The sequence below is a fragment of the Rhineura floridana genome, chromosome 13 (assembly GCF_030035675.1).
Source record: "Rhineura floridana isolate rRhiFlo1 chromosome 13, rRhiFlo1.hap2, whole genome shotgun sequence".
Taxonomy (NCBI): Eukaryota; Metazoa; Chordata; class Lepidosauria; order Squamata; family Rhineuridae; genus Rhineura; species Rhineura floridana.
Window position 1 is genome coordinate 27,193,595 of NC_084492.1, and position 19,333 is coordinate 27,212,927.

The following is a 19,333-nucleotide window of genomic DNA, read 5'->3' on the forward strand; positions in this document are numbered from 1 at the left end:
ATAATTTATGATGAGGGTGAGAATCCATGAGGCATGACCCTGATCATATATAAGGAAGTTGTTTTTGTTTTTTGTTTTTTTTCACTACAAAGCAAAAACTTCCAGGACAAGATTTTATGCATCCGCCGGGACTTGGACTCCAATATTGTAGCAGATGAACCTAATGAGGCATCCAGAGCACAGTCCTGTCCTCATTTATTGGATGAGTTTCAGTTGGTGCAGATTGAGGAAGTTGACAAGGTGCTTGGACTGGTGCGTGCGACCACTTCTGTACTGGATCCTTGCCCCTCTTGGCTAGTAAAAGCTAGCAGGAATGGAACAGCCGGCTGGTCCAGGGAAGTGATAAATGCCTCTTTATGAGAGGGAGTGGTCCCCAGCTGCCTGAAAGAGGTGGCGATGAGACCACTTCTGAAGAAGTCTTCCTTGGACCCGGACAACTTGAATAACTATAGGCCGGTAGCGAATGTTCCATTCCTGGGCAAGGTCTTAGAGCGAGTGGTTGCTAGCCAGCTCCAAACACTCTTGGATGAAACTGATTATCTAGATCCATTTCAATCCGGTTGCAGGCCCGGTTTTGGTACAGAGACAGCCCTGTATGATGACCTATGTCGGGAGAGGGACAGGGGGAGTGTAACTCTGTTGATTCTCCTTGATCTCTCAGCGGCTTTTGATACCATCGACCATGGTATCCTTCTGGAGAGACTTAATGGAGTTGGGAGTTGGAGGTACCGCTTGGCAGTGGCTTCGCTCCTACTTGGTGGGTCGGCTCCAGAAGGTAGTGCTTGGGGAGCATTGCTCGATTCCATGGGTTCTCCAGTATGGGGTCCCGCAGGGGTCAGTTCTGTCCCCCATGCTTTTTAACATCTACATGAAGCCGCTGGGGGCGGTCATCAGGAGTTTTGGAGTGCGTAGTCATCAGTATGCTGATGACACACAGCTCTACTTCTCCTTTTCATCTTCTTCAGGTGAGGCTGTCAATGTACTAAACCGTTGCCTGGCCGCGATAATGGACTGGATGAGAGCTGATAAACTGAGACTCAATCCTGAGAAGACTGAGATGCTGTTAGTGAGTGGCTTCTCTGATCAGATGGTGGATACTCAACCTGTTCTGGACGGGGCTACACTCCCCCTGAAGGAGCAGGTTCGTAGTCTGGGAGTTCTTTTAGATCCTTCGTTGTCACTTGAGGCCCAGGTAGCCTCGGTGGCACGAAGTGTGTTCTACCAACTTCGGTTGGTAGCCCAGCTACGTCCCTATCTGGGCAGTGACGACCTCGCCTCAGTTATCCATGCTCTGGTAACCTCAAGATTGGACTACTGCAATGCGCTTTACGTGGGGCTGCCTTTGAAGACGGTTCGGAAACTGCAACTAGTGCAAAATGCAGCGGCTCGACTGTTGACAAGGACCAAACGATCAGAACATATAACACCTGTTCTGGCCCGTTTGCACTGGTTGCCTATACGTTTCCGGGCAAGATTCAAAGTGTTGGTTTTGACCTATAAAGGCTTACATGGCGCGGGTCCGCAATACCTGGTGGAACGCCTCTCCCGATATGAACCTACCTGTACACTACGTGCAACATCGAAGGCCCTCCTCCGGGTACCGACTCATAAAGAGGCCCGGAGGATGACAACAAGAACTAGGGCCTTCTCAGTGGTGGCCCCCGAACTATGGAATAGTTTTTCCGACGAGGTGCGCCTGGCACCAACTTTGTTATCCTTTCGGCGCCAGGTTAAAACCTTCCTCTTTTCCCAGGCATTTTAACATATTTTAGCATATTTAGCACATTCTGGTATTCTAAATTTAAATTGTGTATATGTTTTTAGCTCTGGGGAATTTTTGTGGTATGTTTGTATTTACTGTGTGATTTTATTATATTACTGTATTTTTATATTTATGTTGTACACCGCCCAGAGAGCCGTTGGCTGTGGGCGGTATAGAAATTGAATAAAATAATAATAATAAAATAATAAAATCTAATCTTGTTCAAGCTCATGTGGACAGCACTGAAACTGAATAAGCTTTTTTGTTGAAAAGTTTGTTGTTATTATTATTATTATTTCATTTGAGGAGTTGGGGAATGAGTCATCCTAAGAAGATTGTTTCTGCTTAGCGATCTAAGATGCTAATAGCTCAGCAAAGTAGAGATGACCCTTTGAATGATGTCATTTTGAAGGCTCTTTTGTATTACTGCTGTGTCTGCCTTTTAGTGGGGTGGTAATGGGGTGTGTTCTAGATTGCTGTGTGGTTTTACTAATACTTTTGTTGATGCTGCCTTTCTTTTCTATTGTGAGACACCTTGGGTATTTGTTAGTTGGAATATAAATGCTGAAAATAAATAATTAAAAATAAATGATACAAAAAAGGAGAAAGAGGGAGAATGGGATGAAGAAAATAAGCAAATTCAAGCAGTCTCTCATGCTATGGTACAATGGATAATTAATGCATTAATGACCATTTGGAATAGGTCACTCACTGCAGAAGATGTTTTGGGAGGGGGATTACCAAATGGCCAATGGGGAGGGAGTCTCATTGTCGCACCTCTCCCTCTGCACAGCCAAGTGGAGTGGCTGCTGATGGAGGCAGTTCTGAGATGGAAAGAGCCAAACGGCCACTGGTCCCAGCCAGGCTGTTGGAATGGACAATGAGCATAAGAAGAGCCTGCTGCATTGGGCTAATGGCACATCTAGTCCAGCATCCTGTTCTCACATTGGCCAACCGGATGCCCATGAGTGCAAGAGCACTCTCCCCTCCTGCCGTTTACAGTAACTAGTATTTAGAAGCATACTGCCTTCAACTGTGGAGGGAGAGCATAGCCATCATGGCTAGTAGCCATTGGTAGCCTTATCCTCCATGAATTTGTCTAATCCTATTTTAAAGCCATCCAGGTTGGTGGCCATCACGGCCTCCTGCGAGAGCGAATTCCAAAGTTTAACTACATGCTGTGTGAAGAAGTACTTTTTTTTTGGTCTTGAATCTTCCAACATTTAGCCTAATTGGATGTCCATGAGTTCTAGTGTTATAAGAGAGGAAGAAAATATATCTCTATCCGTATTCTCCATGCCATGCATAATTTTATACACTTTTATCATGTCACCTCTTACTCGCCTTTTCTCTAAACTAAGAAGCTCCTCCAAATGCTGCAGCTTTTCGGACTTCCGGGAAGGGTGACTTCGCTTGTGCCTGCTTTTGAGACGGGCTCCCGCCTCAAAAGAAGCTTATTCAGATATAAATCAGTCAGAACATTTTTTTTTGACTGATGAAATTTCTCCCGGGCAGGGAGAAACGTAGAGATCAACCTCAAAAGCCTGTTTTTGTTGGGAGGACTGGATTTCATTAATTTATGAGAAAAGGTCCAGCCAGCAATGCCGGACGGACTTCCGAACAAGCTCTATCTGATTAATGCGATACGTTTATCTTTTCTTCAAAGAGAAAACGGACTAACAGGCAAGCACCCTTCTTTCTATTATTTTTATTACTTGGTTTAAATTGTTGCAGCAAAAAGAGATTTGTCAAATGAATCAGCTTTAAAGAACTTCTGGGTGAGCTATAACTCTTCTCTGTTATTCACGAAATTAACAGCTTATCTCTGTTTCTATTGCAAAAAGCTGTCCTGGAAGTGCATTCTAAAGATATAAACAGAAGAGGGATTTCTATTCCGAGGAACATTATATTGTCTGGGACTATTCTCTTTTTGGTCTATTTTATTTTGACGAATCTGCTTCTTCACGACGCCACTAACTGTTTTGATGCTGGGAACTAAATTTGTTTTGTGTTCTTGAACATAGAGAGATAAGGCAGGCTGCTCTGTTTATACTGTGATGTCGTCAAGCCTGGAATATTAACCCAATTGTTGCTGAAATAAGAAGTGGTTCTTCTTTATTTTTGTTTTGTTTTGTTTTCGTGGTTTTAAAAATGGCAATCAAGAAAGTGGCTGAGAATCTGGAAGTAATTATGTTTCAGAAAATAATGGATGAGATTGAGATAACGAAACAAACCCTGCGACAGGGCAGTAAGGAGCTGAAAATTGAACTGAGCAAAATGACGCAGGAGCTTAAAGAAATAGGGGATCCTGTGAGAGAGGAGAATGAGATCAGAGATGAGAAAAGAAAAAATAAAGGGAAGATACAAGCCCTGGAGATTGGAACAAATGTGGAATTGGAAAAAGATCTGGAGTTTATGGATATTAGAAATAAAATCTACTGTTTGGAATTTAACGTTATCTCTGAAGAAATTAATGAAGATATTAGAGATAAAGTTATCAATGGCTTGGATAATCTTCTGGACTGGAATGACGTGATGGAGCTTGATATAGAGAAAATCTATGGAATTAACTGCAGCCATGTGACAATGGAAAAACTCTCAAGAGATGAGCCAGTGCATTTTGTAAAAAAGAAGAACAGAGATATGACTTTACAACAATATTTCAGCAACTTATTCAGAATTGATGGCAAGAAAATATTTGGGATAGAGGAAATTCCCATCAGACTCTTATTATATGACTATGGCTATGACAGCAAGATTATTATGGAATACTGATAATGGAAGATTGGATACTGAAATTACTGGACTTAACAGGACTATTGAAGATGGAAGATGGAATTAATATGGATAATGGAATAATGGCTATTGAAATTATTGGACCTAACAGATTTTGATGAGATGGATTAATCGATATGTTTATTTGGACTATGGTTATGACAATAAGATTATTATTATTATTAACAAGATGGATTAATCGACATGTTTATTTGGAGAAAAATTGATAGATATATTTCTTAAAGAATTGAAACCTCTCTTTGACTTTTTGTGGAAAGAATAAAGTAATGTTTATGAGATTTGATGATTAATTAAGATAACTACTGGAGGAAAGTGATTTTATAATATAATTTAAGAGACAAGATTGTTATATATTGTAGACCTACAACTGATTTGATCTGCGACAAATGGGAAGTCAACATTTTATTTTTTTGTTTAATCATTTTTGTTTTGTTTTGTTTTTTGTCTTTGAATGTTTTATGATTTTGTTTTGTATGTTTTATGAAAATTTGAATAAAAATTATTGTAAAAAAACAAAAAAAAAAAACAAATGCTGCAGCTTTTCCTCGTAGGGGAGTTGCTCCATCTCCTTGATCATGGTATCTCACCTGTTTTGAAATAAACTATATGGTATACGATTCAATGATATATGATTTAATAAACTATATGGTATACCTTAACTTTATTGATATTAAATTGTAACTTAAAGTTAGGTCATTTTTTTCTTCTGATGATAATCCAGTATACTGTTTGGCATAACACAGTTATGTGCTTGGAATGTAAGCAAATTCATTCTCCATTTGTGGATCCTTACGCAGCCCAAAAGGCACTATCCACTTACAAGAGGAAGATATCAGCAGGCTTCAGACAACCCTAAGGCTTGCAGAACTTTCAAAATATCTACAGACAGATGTGTGTACAGATTTCCCAATGATGACTGAGCATGCCCAGTAGGCACAAAATGGTAACTGACTGACTGTGGGGAAATGGAAAACTGGGGAATTAATGGAATATCCTGGCAAAGGGCATAGCTTGCTAGAATCCTGATGAGCATTCCACACTGCAACATTTTGTTGCAGATCCTCCTGGTTTTGTATAATTTACATTTATTGGTATTCTCTACAGCTATATAAATTTGATTTTCTTTAAAAAAAATAATGGTGGTGGTTGACTTCCTTACATGGTATCACCCTTTTCCTGTTTTTGGCATATGCTCAGGATTTGTTACTTTTCATGTACCAGTTGTTCAAGTAAGTTGAAATGGCTTGTGGTTAAACAACAATAAAGATGGATGGATGGACAGACTGATAGAAGATGTTACAGTGATTCCTGATTGTGATGATAAAGCATTAGTGTCAGTTTTCTGCTGAAGATAGTTGCCTTTCTTAGGGTAGCAAAATTACTCATTTTCACTACCTGCACTAAAAATCAATGAAGTGAACCACTCAGCTCATTAAAGCTCTTACATTCTTTATCCAGCTTCTATTTAAAGAGAGAAAAGCAGGCTATGTTCTAGGTTATCAATAGGTTATCAGTCTTGTTTGGATATTCTTTTTGTCCCCCCTGCCCAGGATTTTCTTTGGGAGATTGATCAGGAGCAGACCTGGGACTTCCAGGATCCTGCCCCATTCACTTCCAGCTTGGGGGGGGGGAAGGGTTTAACCTTCTAGGTTAATTGGACCTCTCACATTCAAATAACCCCAGGGTAACCTGGTTTGGCTATTCAGCCCACAGTCACCAGCACATGCAAAGACGGGAGTAGTGGAGGGACAGGTGAATCTGACCCCTTCCTGATCTCTCTCCAGTGGGAGAATTCCAGTGGGAAAATATAAAGCAAAGATCTGGAAACGAATGAAAGCAGAAGTATTCAGCAAACCAGGAGACCACATTTTCCATTGCCATATGGAAATTGCATAAAGGGAAGCCTTTCCAGTCCACCAGTGTGATAGGCCGTTTTGGACCCTTAAAACTTGTCTGGAAGAAAGCTTATGTTTGGAGATGGATCATGCCACCTTCTTTATGACTGCTCCTATTTATAAGGCAATGGGCTGGTACGAAAATGGGTTCACTTCTCCAGTAGGCTGTGTTTAGAATTATCTTTATATTTAGAATCTAGTGCTTATCGCTGCAGAATGTATAATACATTTTATGAATCTGACAATGATAACCTTCAGTGGCTTGTGATGTTTTCATCAGAGGAGTATAATCATCTAGATATTTGTTTAGGATTGTGTATCACCTCTTTTTTTCCACATTTCCCCCCTTTAAGGTTCAGCAATTTAAGCAAGACCCTAAGCCATCCAAATGCCTCCATTCTGTTTTCAGTGCCCACACAGGTGATGAGGTCTTTTCCCACGAGGAATATGGACATCTTCAGGTATGAAATAAAATTCTTAAACACATTTCAGGGACTGAGTGGCTTTGAGTACCGTTCCTTTCCCCTGCTGCTCAGTGAAAAACTGGAGTTCTTTAAAGATGTGCCAAACTGTGGAGCTTGGCCAATTGATTTTCTTGCTTTAACATACAAATAACAGCAAGCTGTTTTGTATCCTGACTCACTGCTGTATATCTCATTGGAAAAAAAATCGCTACAATGGCCAAAAGGATTGTTGCTTTCTTTGAAGCAATGCAAGCTGTTGTCAGTAAGTTCCATTGACATTTTTAAAAAAATATCCATTTGTATTATAAATAAAATTTGAGAACTGCTGATGCTGGATGCCTTATTTTTGTACATATTTTAGCTTCACTTGCCAGGAAACAACTTAATTAATGAGAAAGACAATGCACTCTGTTGATGCGTTTTCATTTAATGTTTAGCTTTGATTTTTGCAGTTCATATTTCTGTGATTTACAAATGCAGCTTCCTTATTGCATTTGCCATGCTTTGTTTTTGTCAGGTATATATTTGACCTGGAATAATAGTAACCTGTAAGGTCCAGCCAACAGAAATTAAAGTTTCTCCTGGGTAACCACAATGAGCAAATTTCCATGAAAGTGGCTACTTTTGTCTTGGCTGGAAAACATCTTCAAAATTACTTTGATTCACAGTATTTTAGATTGTAGCCATGATGTTTGCGGATGCTCAGTGTAGTTTGGCATTGGGCTGTTGCTACTTTGGGGGCTTCTTTTATGTGGATTTCTTTGTTTACTGCCTGATGGGTTTATTTTGTTATTTTAAGCATTCTGTTTTATCATTTGTTATGGCCAAGAGCTGAAACAAATGGACTGAACTGAATGTAATAGATGCCTTGATCTAGCTTTCTCACTTCAGACTTTGTCATCACCATTTATTGGCATTGTCTGTCTGTCTGCCTTTTTAACCTGCTGTGTTTTGATGCACCTCTTAAGAATAGAACGGCTGTTGCAGAAACAACAGAGCTGGGGCCGCTATTCAAGCAATGGTCTGATTGGCATTTCCAAACCATGGCTGGCATCTAAAGAGCTACTACAGGTGCACCAAGGGCTTGCACATGCCTTTTGGACTTAATTCTTTGCAAAGTGGTATGCAAGCCTCCTCTTCAAAGTGATGACGAGATTTCCCTCAGCTTCAAAATTGGTTTACCACAGGGAAAAGGGGACTGCAGTTCAAGAATCACAAATCCAAATGCCTACGGGGCATGGGCAAACATAACCTTGTAGGTTTCTTTTTAATCCTCCTTGTGGTGAGCAGAAACAGTCATTTCTGGCACTCGTCAGTCAGAATACATCTTGCTACTTTTAAATAATGTTCCTTGCATCTTGACTGTTTCCAGGCATAATTCAGAGCAGCTTTTGCCAAGGTGTTGCCCTCCAGATGTTTTGGGCTTCTGTCCTTATCCCTCCCTCCCAGCCAGTATTGCTGTGCTGGCTGGGGACTGATGGGAGCCAGACTCCAAAACACCTGGAGGGCACCAGGTTGGTGAAGGCTGATTTAGAGTCTTGGTTTCAGCCTTTGTGTTGCGCTGCAGCCAACTCAGAAGGGACAGGAACGGGGGAGGCATGAGTTTCAGGCACCTCCGCAGCCAGAAGAAGCCAAGTTAGGGATTGTTGTGTCTGAGCAGGATCGTGCGGGAGGGGGGCAGCCTGCTCTTCAGCCAGTTCCCACGAGTAACGCCCTTTCTGAGGAGCCGAGCGTACTGCCCCCAGTTGATGCAGAGGACTTAGGGGAGGAAGCTTCAGAGTCAGTGCCAGCTCCTCCTTTTCCAAGCAGTTCCCAGGAGGATTCCAGTGTGGCACCGCCCCCTGACCTCAAGCCTTTTACTCGGGAGCAGGTGTCTTCAGATGAGCTGTTGGATGCGCGTCCCCTGTCTCCTCGGTCCCATCGCCACGAGAAACGGACAGGGCAAAGACAGGAATTATGAAGGAGTCAGAGATTACGTTCGAAAACATTTCCTATATAAGCCTGCCGCTCCCAGTGGGGGGTCGTTGAGTCAACTTCCTTCACACGCTGCAGAGCATGTCTAGAGTATAGTTAGGGACTTTAGTGAGTTAGTGTAGGGTTTCCTGTGAAGCGCAATGCCTTTGATGTAACCATTACTCTAATAAAACAAGATTTACTTGCACACACACTCCAGCCTCATTCTTTCGGCTCTGAACGGGACACTTTGCAGCCTTATTTAAGGAACCTTTCACTCACATAAATCTGCTTATTGAGCTCAACCTTCAGAGGCTTTTTCCCCCCTACCGAGGTGAAGTGGCTGGAAAATAGGGAAAGGGCCTTCTTGGCGGTAGCACCCTGACTGCTGTACCCAAGAAGACTGCTTGTGTGGTCCATAGTTTGATGAGTTTTAGGCACCAGGCCTAAGATCTGCTTAGTTGTTGCTGTTTTAGATTTTATTATATTTTACTACAGCTGCTCTTTTTATCTTTGCCATTTTATTAGGGACTTCGTTGCACTTCATTGCTTGTTCTTAGTTTTATTGTCTTTAGGTGCCTTGAAAGTTTTATATGGAAAGGAGGGATATGATTCTTGTAATACATAAATAAATAACTTGAAACTATTCTTTTACCACCAAATGGCAAGGGGCATGAAGAAGCAATCTGTAATCTGTTCCCTTGTGAAGTGGTTGTATGTTAGTGTGTTAGTATTTGTTTTGTTAATTTGGCCATGGGTACTCCCATGACATAATGCCTGGCAGTGCTATGGCAGTGGATGTTAATAGAGAGAAAAACTCATTTTTTGTAAATATAATTTATATCCTATTAATCAAATGCAGAAGAGTTGATTAAAGCTAATACTTCCCTCCGCAGGAGGTTACATGAAAGTTTTGTTATTAGGTGGGGAGCTGGGGGCTATTCTGCTGGCTGTGGTAACCTTCTCCACCATATCTGTTCTCTTTTTGCTTTGTCATCCACTCAAGTACTTTGACCTAAATATTAGTGACATGAATATTTGCTTGCTTAAAACAGAACCCCCCCACATTTGCTTAATTTTATTACTTCCAAATGCACATACCCCCCCACAAAACAGATGCCATGGATTCTGTTGCAAACAACACTAATGTGTGTGTGTGGGTCTTCTGATGCCCAGCTGTGCTTTAATTCAAAAGGTGGTGCTTAGACAGTTGATGGTTAATTACGAGAACAAGCCAACAGCTCTTAGCTTATAGACCCCTTTATGTAAAGGACTTGCATTAATTCTCCATCTGTTACTGTTCTTTTTGCTCACCCTGACACTTTTATTTTAGCCACTTCAATTTTTTTGGACAACTTTACCCTGGGGCTTCTTACTGAAGGGGGAACTCAAACTCAGCATGAGACATAATAGGTAATACTTGGTTTGAGGGATATTTCTTTTACTGACTGACCATTCCTGTGCTTTTCCCTTACTTCAGATAAACGCCGTATCATTGTACCTCCTCTACCTGGTTGAGATGATATCATCAGGTCTGCAGATTATCTACAATACAGATGAGGTATGTATGAGTTGGCCAGTTCCATGCACCAATGGAACATGTTGGAAGTATTCTTAAACAACCCTATGGGGTAGGTCAAGCTAACAGAAAGATGAATGTACCCATATGAGTTTCATAGCTACCTAGTTCTTCCCAGACCTAGTTTAACCACTGCACCACGCTGGTATATCTTCCATATGACTCAGGCTACATTCACACCATACATGTATTCCGCTTAAAACAGTCAAGGCTTTCCTCAAAGAATCCTGGGAAGTGTCTTTTGTGAAGGGTGCTGAAAGTTGTTAGTAGACTCTTACTCTCTTCAGAGAGCTACAGTGCCCAGACTTCTCTGGCAAGAAGGGATGACTGTTAAACCACTCTGGCACTCGTAGCTCTGTGAGGGGAATAGGGCTCTCCTAACAACTTTCAGCACCCTTCACAAATTACACTTCCCAGGATTCTTTGGGGGGAAGCCATGACTGTTTAAAGGGGAATAATAGTAGAATAAATGTATGGTGTGAATGTGGCCTCTGTTAAGGAGCATTCTGTAGATTGCTTCTGGATTTTTCAAAACATGTTTTGCTTACAGGATTGTTTTTAAAATAGCATATGTGGGGAACCATAACTTTTCTTATAAAACATCTTGTTGCAGTTTCAGAATATTCTTGCCACAGAGTTGGAGTGGGCCTCTGTTCGACACTCATCTTATGACTGTTGGTTCTGTATATAGAAACTGTGATTCAAATCCACTTTCAGCCATAAAGTTACATGAATGACCTCAGGGCAAGTATGGAGAACCTATACCCTTCCAGATTTGTTGAGTTACAACTCCCATAATTGCTTACCATTGCCATGGGAGGATGGAAGTTGCCAGTGGTTCCCCATTCCTTCTTTAGGCAAATAATTGTTCTTAGTTTATCCTACCTCACAGGGTTGTTGTGAGAACAAAAATGTAATGCCATGGAAGCTACCCTCTTTGAGATATTTGAAGGGAGGGTGGGGAGTAAATATGGCACAATTTTGTTTTCTCTCCAAAGTCCGTGGTGCTGTCATGGAAATAAAAGATACATAGGTAGGACTTCAAACTGTCATTTAAATGTGACTGTCATGCCATTTTCATCCATCATATTTCAGCTATTTATAAATCCCAAATTGATTTCATCATAAGTCAAAATGAGGCAGTGCCTTTCAAAATAACATGAAAGCCTTAATCTCAGCAAGAATACTGGTTAGTTAGAAGAGTTACATGGTGTGTATCAAAGTTTTGAATTCTTTTATGGAATTTACTTTGTTGCTTTTTTTGTGGGTAGCAGAGATTATCACATATAATGAATGATGCCCTTAATGTTACGCTAGATGCTGTACAAGTTTAAAGCATGCACAAAATATCCACAGGATAATGATAATCAGTAATGATTTGCAATAGACTCTGCTGGTGCTTTATATAGATATATTTAGAAATATCTCAATGTTGTTTTCTTAATGTGGTTTTAGTCTTAATTTGGTAAGAATTTTGACAATTTGTTTCTTGCAAATCTGAACCTCTGTCTTAAATACACAACATTGTATAACTCACGTTTCCACCTGCAACTGAGGGTTGAAATTTATGGATCCTGCAAATTAATAATATATAATGACTCTCTGTGAACCAGACTGGACATGACATGGAAGATGTGTGATCATTGGATAGAAGAATGTTTTAATCTGTAACTGTTTTTAGATGGCTTTTTGTTGTTGTTAAAATGTTCTGTTGATGTGCTTGCTACCCTGGGCTTCTTTGGGAGGAAGGGCAGGATATAAATTCAATCATCATAATGTCCCATGTTTTTTTTTTAAAAAAGCTTAGTATGTGTGGGAGGGGATTGAAGTAGGACCATGGCATTTTCCTCTGGGCTGATACCTGCAGGTGCCAGCGTGCCCATCAGTACCTCTTACGATGCCTTCAAAAGGTCTAGGAAATATTCCCTCAAAAATCCACAATGCACAATAAACTTTTTGCTCTTTCTGCTGTTTCTTTTTGCATTGGCTCAGCAACTCCTACAATGGACATTCCCCCTTAAACATGCCTGCATTTCATAGAATGCCAGGATTGTACACTCACCCTCCACATTCCAAACAGAGGAGAGGTACAAAGAGCTCCTGAGCAAGCACAGCAGTGGCTGATGTAGGTGCCTTTTTCCCATTGATGGACCGGCTGATTGGGAGCATGACTGCACCATTTTGTGATCCTGTGTCTTTTCCTGCTCTAAGATGTAGCAGCCATTCTGTAATGTGCCATACCCTCACAGAGGCCCAGCACCAGTGGACAGCCAGGTTGGGCACTGGGTGAGGGCCCCAGTGCTGAGAGGGGCCCTGCTGCTGGGACTGAGCAGGTGTAGCTACCTCTTTACAATACACGCTAGCATCGGGTCATGGAGCGTGCATCCCACAACCTAATACTGGCACGGATCACAAAGCAGCAGCCACCCTCCATTATCCAAGATGGCAGCGGGCATCAACACACCTCCCATCTTGAGTGATAGAAGACACATGCCCACAGCTAGCTTTTCACTGACATGGCTGGGCCTGTTTAAGCCTCCAGCAGCAGCAGCAGTAGTGACACAATAAGGGCCCCTGCAGTCTGGTACCCAAGGGCCTGCTGCCATCTGATGCCGGCCCTCCCCACAGCAGCCATTTTGTGGCTGGCATGTATGTCACTTTTTCAAAATGTCAGATGAGCTGACTGGTCCAAAAAGGTTGCCGACCCCGGGTTGAATATGGGTGCCTGTCAGTTTAGCCAGCTGAACAAATAGCAGCTTTGTGTGTGCAAGGGTCTCACTTTAATCAGGAAACAGTGCAGGAAGACAGTTTAGCCACTCATGTTTCTGATCTGATTCCAATCCCCTTATCTTGCACACCAGTGGCTAATATTAATTTTAAAAAGCACAACACAGGCCATCCTAGATTACCATGCTTACTCTGGCCCCATATACTTTAAGCATGTGATGAGAATCATATTTTCCATTACAGTAATGTTATTGGTATTAAATAGTGGTTTATGGTTGTTCAGAGTGTTTTTCATGAGTTATCTCCTGCGGCGGCTGGTGAGGTTTTCTCAGTGAAACGGCTCGTGGGGACTGCATGGTGAAAGAGAGTGGTGAAAAGGATTTCTCCTCTGATCTTTTGATGGTTTTGGTGAGGTGTTCCAGCCAGCACTGTGCAAGTACATAGTAACTGAGGGGATAGTTGCCCTTGCTGATGTCAGCAGCCTCCACCTAGATAATTACCCACTCATCAGCACCTCAACCATCCCCTTCACCAGCTCTAGAAGATAAAGTCTAGAATTCCCCTCCCTGTTTTTGGCACCATACAGCAACTGCCAGAAGTTTTGCCTAGTGAACCACCTCACTGGACACAATTAATTAATCTCATTAATCCTTACAACAATCCTGATAGGGAGGTAAGTACCCACATTTCCAGATAGGTGGCTGAGCGGTAGTGGCTTGCCGACAGCCATCTGATATGTTTATGACTTGCTGGGCCCCATCTGTGCTATATCTTTAAAGAAGTATTATACCACTTTAAATGATCATGGCTTCCCCCAAAGAATCCTGGGAACTACAGTTTATTAAGGGTGCTGAGAGTTGTTAGGAGGCCCCTATTCCCCTCATAGAGCTATTTCCCTCACAGTTCCCAGATTAGTTTTAATAATCAGTCCCTTTTCCCAAGCAATTCTGAAGGTTGTAGCTCTGTGAGGGGAATAGGAGCCTCCCAACAACTCAATCCCCTTAACAAAGTACAGTTCCCAGGATTTCTTTGGGGGAAGCCATAACTGTTCAAAGTCACATGATACTGCTTTAAATGTATAATTCAGATGGGGTCTAGGATGAGATTTGAACCAAAGATTGACTGGCTCACAGTTCGCACTCTTATCCATTACACTGTAGTGAATTGCCTCTTCATGTGATGAAAATTGATCTGGCTGTGCAAGACGGTAATAAGACTCTGTTGCCCAGCTGGAAGCGTTATAAGCTTTGAATTTGCTCCTAACTCTGAACTGATCTTGGCTTTTTTTTTTTTTTTTGAATTGGCCACATTTCTATATAGCTGAGTCTATTGTGATGCTTGAAGACTTCTTTGGGACATCTTCCGCCCTCACTTCTTTCTTTATTTCACATTTAGACAATTCACTTTTGCAGGATGTTACGCCTATTGAGTGCAGTGAAGGAGTTCATTATTCTTTTTTCCCTTGGAGGTAAATGAGCTGCCTCTGGTAGTAGATGAAAATGCTGAGCAAGTTTGAATGGTTGGGTAAATTTAATGGAGTTTATTTCCCACTGTGGAGCAGCAATGGTTTTTTAAATTCTTCCAAACAGAAAGAAAAAGGTTGTTTGCAATTTATTATTTAAGCAACAGATGTATACAATCCACTGTACCTGGTTAAGTATCCAGGAAGCTGGTCTATAGGCTAATTTAGGGCGGGCTCCGTATATGAAATTGTACGTGTATGTATTAACTGAAAAGTTAGCAATGAATATATGATATTGATTATCACGAGTGCCATGAGCAGAAAGAAACTTGTAGAAGGAGACTTTTTGGTACCCTGTGTCCCCTGGAAAGCTTCTCAGGGGACCCTGCTAAACAGGATGTGTTGGGGCTTCTGGGGGAGGGGGGAAAGTCACCTGCTTTGGGCAGCTTGAGCAAATAGAGTGTTCATGAGGGTCCCCAATCCTCTGGGGAGTATTTTGGGGAGACTGCAAGGGGGAGGAGGGGACAGTCCCATTTTGGTCCCATTCTTTCTGCTCTTGGAACTCTAGATCCAAGCCTTTGTTTCAGATTATTTGTAGGATGAAATTACTAGAGAAACAAACTTTTGATTTTAATTCAGTTTTATTGTAAATGTGCATCATCTTAAAAAATAAACTTAAATTGGTCCAAAGCCAGAAGTTTCAGCAACTGAATTTTAGAATTAGAAAAAAGAGGGCAAGATGACCAGATTAGAAGTGACTGAAGGGTGGGTGACACCAGTGTAATTTTGGAATTCCCTAAATCACTTCCTTTGTCTACATACTGTATGTATGTCACTTTCTTATTTTCCATCTAAGTGCTTCAATATGATCCAAGTTCAGTGTTCACTGAGTGCTTCCCACTTGAGGGGTGGGGGCAATTCTGCATAAAGTCAAGGGACTTTGACAGGTGGGCAGGACAACCCACCTTTCATTCATCTGATGACATAATGATGTGAAGTGATTGGCAGGTGGGTTGCCCCACCCAACTGTCAAAGTTGGTTCTCAGGGGTGGGGACAGATAATGATCTGGCTTACCAAGCCAAAAAGGTGTCCCACCCCTGCCCTATAGCAACAGTATACTGAAGAAGTAAGTAAGACCAACACGGACATCTAAAAATATTGTAGCATCTTTTAAATATGGAATAAATATTAGTGTATTTCAATGTTTCTTTCCTTCATCTGAATTCTATTTTCTTTTTCTCTTTAGGTGGCCTTCATACAAAACCTTGTATTTTGTGTGGAAAGAGCATATCGTGTACCAGACTTTGGTGTGTGGGAAAGAGGAAGCAAATATAACAATGGCAGCACTGAACTGCATTCAAGGTAAGGATGGATAAGTCGTTCTATTTCCAGTCTATGTTACTGGGAGTCCATGCAGCTGTTTCAAGATCGATGAGATTTGTTCCACGCCCCCAGTCTCAGTAACATAACTGGAATATCCTGTTCTAATCGCAGTTTCTGACTGCCTTCAAGGGCAGCCCCACATACAATGTATTGTAATAGTGCAAGTGGGACATTTTTAAAGCTGCTTTTGTGCCATTAGGGAAAACCCATTATATTTCTGATCAGCTTGATTCCATTAAATTAAAGTTTTATTTGTAAATGTTATGGTGAGATGAACTGAGCTGGTTCATATGACTGTGTCTAGAATGTACTCCCCTTGCAGTGTAAATGGAATTGCATAGATTGTATAGATTAGAATTGTATACATCAGTAGTCATGTTCATATCCATTCTCTATTTGGTATGGGTACAAAGTTTGTGTTTTCTTGATAATGAATATTTTATTTTATTTATTTAATAAGATTGGTAGACCACTTGATTGTAATAAAATGCCAAAATGGTTTATAAAAAATAAAACAAAACATTAAAATTATCAATAAAACAAGTATTTAAAAAGTTTCAAAAACTAAGTAAAATGAAGAATAATTTAGAAACAGATTAAAACACAAGTAACTTCTTTGCATCTGGAGAAGCTTGCCTAAGCAAAAATGTTTTAAGCAGGCACCGGAAAGAATACAGTAAAGGCACCTATCTGATGTCAATAGGCAGGGAGTTCTAAAGTGTAGGTACTGCCACACTAAAAGGCTGATTTCTTACAACAGAAATATGAGTGTATGAATGTACAGAGTACATCCTGCCTGGTTAATAACAACATTAGAGACTGAAAAAATGGTTCCTTTTTCTCCACCATGTTAAAGTGAGCTTTCTAAAGCAGTGAACATCCTTTCCCAAGCAGTGAACATCATAAGGATCAAGTTGCTGAACCCCATAGTTTTAAATATAATTCTGAATAGCAAACCATACTGCTTTATTCCAGGATTGTTCAGATAAATACATCTTATGGTTCATGTAGCCAGATCATTACGGACTTCGAGGTGATATTGAAACTTCCATGGTCTGACTGTTTCTCTGTTAAGAATGCCAGTATACTTTGTAACTGTGTTCTTTTTATTACTCATACCCTCTTGAAATAAAATTCTGAAATTATATGTTACCTGTGTTTGTGCTCCATTAGCAGTGAAGTCAGTAGAACTGTGGCCTTTTAGATGACAACTGTAATATTTTTCCCTGGGAAAATAGCTTACAAATACTGTAGACTAAAAGAGAAGTCACAATGACAGTTGTTAAATATAAAATTTGCTGTATTAGCTCAGTGCGTTTATTTCAGTATGCAGTAACATTAAGGGAGTCAGGTGGGCGCTTGTGTCTGCAATTTTATGTATTTGTAACTTTTCCTTCCAATAAAAATGAGATACTTGTATTAATTTTAGGTGTTTCCTTTCGTTGCTTTAGTACATATTAAAATATATATTGGTAACTGAATTCAGGAATCTGAACTATTTCAATAGACCTTAAACTATATATATATATATAAAACCATATTTTCTAGTGTCAGATTTTAGTCCTTGATCAGAACGGTTGTATTCAGAGAATGTGTCAAGGTCATAAACCCATAGTTTCTGTTACGGAGAGACTGTGTTCTTACCCAGTGCAACCAAAGGATAAGATGTTCAGGAAGGCTGAGAGAGAAAAAACTGAGACATACCACGGTAATGTGACACTATCTAGATAATCTGACCACAGAAAAGGTGCTGTATCAAGAAGCTAAACCATCATGCCCACTTCAGACATCATGGTAAAACTATGACATACTTATTGAGACCATTCCTCAGGCTGGCATGCTCTCCCCTCCCCCTATTTCTGGTTTGCTATAGCTATAACTTAGTATTATCTAGGAACCATTGTTTACACTCAAACCCAAACTGGAAGCTACAGCAGTGTGTGAGCCTAAGGCATGACCCCAATGGCCAGCCCATGACATTCAAACCAGGCTAAGACTCACAAGTTAAAAGTGTCGCACCAGTGAAGTCCTGGTTGTAGGAACCAGTCAAACCATGTTTTTTCTCTTTCCTCAAGCAGTAGCACAGCAATACAGTGCTAGCACCTGTCTTTTAAACCTGCAAAATCTTGGTTCAGGTTTAAATCCAGACCTTTAGCTATGGCAAAGAAAACAATGTCATAACAATCAACCAAATGAAACTTTTGTCCCCCCCACTTCCTCAGCATGGGAGAAGATAATTCTGCTAACTGGGAGAATACTTTGACAACTGGGAGACAGATCACGACAGAGTGTTACAAAAGACCAATTCAGTTTGCTGTGTAGAAGGGTTAGTACTAAGAGCCAAATACCTCTCTCAGTAATTTGAAGGGCCATGCCAATATCTGAGTCAAGGGTCAGAAATGGATAACGTTTCAGACAGTACATAGGAATATGTACCGAGAAGAGACTGGGGATAAGATCAGGCAAATCTTAGCAGTTAGTTAGGCATCTAGTATCTTCCTACTGACAGCGTTTATACCTGGACAGTGCTTTATTCAGTCCCAACAAATTAACTGTTCACTGTCCTCTTAGGTGTAACCCAAGCTCTCCCTTCCTCTCCTGCCCTAGGAGAGAGCCAGCTGTAGGCTTGCATTAGGAGTTTTGTCAGGGAGCTGTTTGGAACTCTGTTAATAAATCAGGTTACCACACCTGTGCAGCCTGAATTCTGTAGCTGGAATCCAAGTGACAATCCACGGACTGGCCAATCCAAACCAGGGGTGCTCTAACCTTAGCTACTAGTGAGAAAGTAAACAAACCCTGAAAGGCTGGGCCAGGGAAAGCCACTCCTAGGGATCCTAGATCAAGTCCCCAAATCCGTGTCCAACACGAATTCATGAAAGAGGAATGGCATGATTTCTAAATGACTGGTGGTCCTATGTAGTAGAACTGTTCTCTTAAACAGATCTACTGCCTGACACAGTGATAATTACCAGGCATGTCTACACTTGCAAAAACACACTGTATTTTGGATTTCTTAGAGGTCAGTCTCAAATCCACACACAGTCAAAACCCTACATTTGAGACTCCTCCTGAAAAATAGATCCATAGTGTTTCTTGCAGACAGGACAGCTTTTACTGTTAAATTTTCAGTGAGGAAGATTTGCAGGTCTGCAGTCTTCTACTGATTTTTGAACAGCAACCTTTGCAACATCTCCCTGGAATCATATGATTCCCTCCCATGTGTTGGAGCTCCTGAAATATTTATTTGTTCTGTAACCATTTTGATCAAGCTGTTTCCAAGCATCTGCCGAATACCTCTACAAAAACATTTT

At 41.0% G+C, this 19,333-nt stretch overlaps 1 protein-coding gene across 6 annotated transcripts in view; it reads left to right on the forward strand.

Annotated features, from left to right (window-relative positions):
- PHKB (phosphorylase kinase regulatory subunit beta) overlaps positions 1–19,333 on the forward strand; it is a 154,655-nt gene that overhangs the window by 45,015 nt on the left and 90,307 nt on the right. For all 6 annotated transcript variants that reach the window (XM_061594575.1, XM_061594576.1, XM_061594572.1 and 3 more), the window contains 3 exons: positions 6,807–6,914; positions 10,351–10,431; positions 15,886–16,001. In XM_061594575.1, coding sequence (XP_061450559.1) covers positions 6,807–6,914; positions 10,351–10,431; positions 15,886–16,001 — 305 coding nt within the window. The remainder of the gene's footprint in view (positions 1–6,806; positions 6,915–10,350; positions 10,432–15,885; positions 16,002–19,333) is intronic.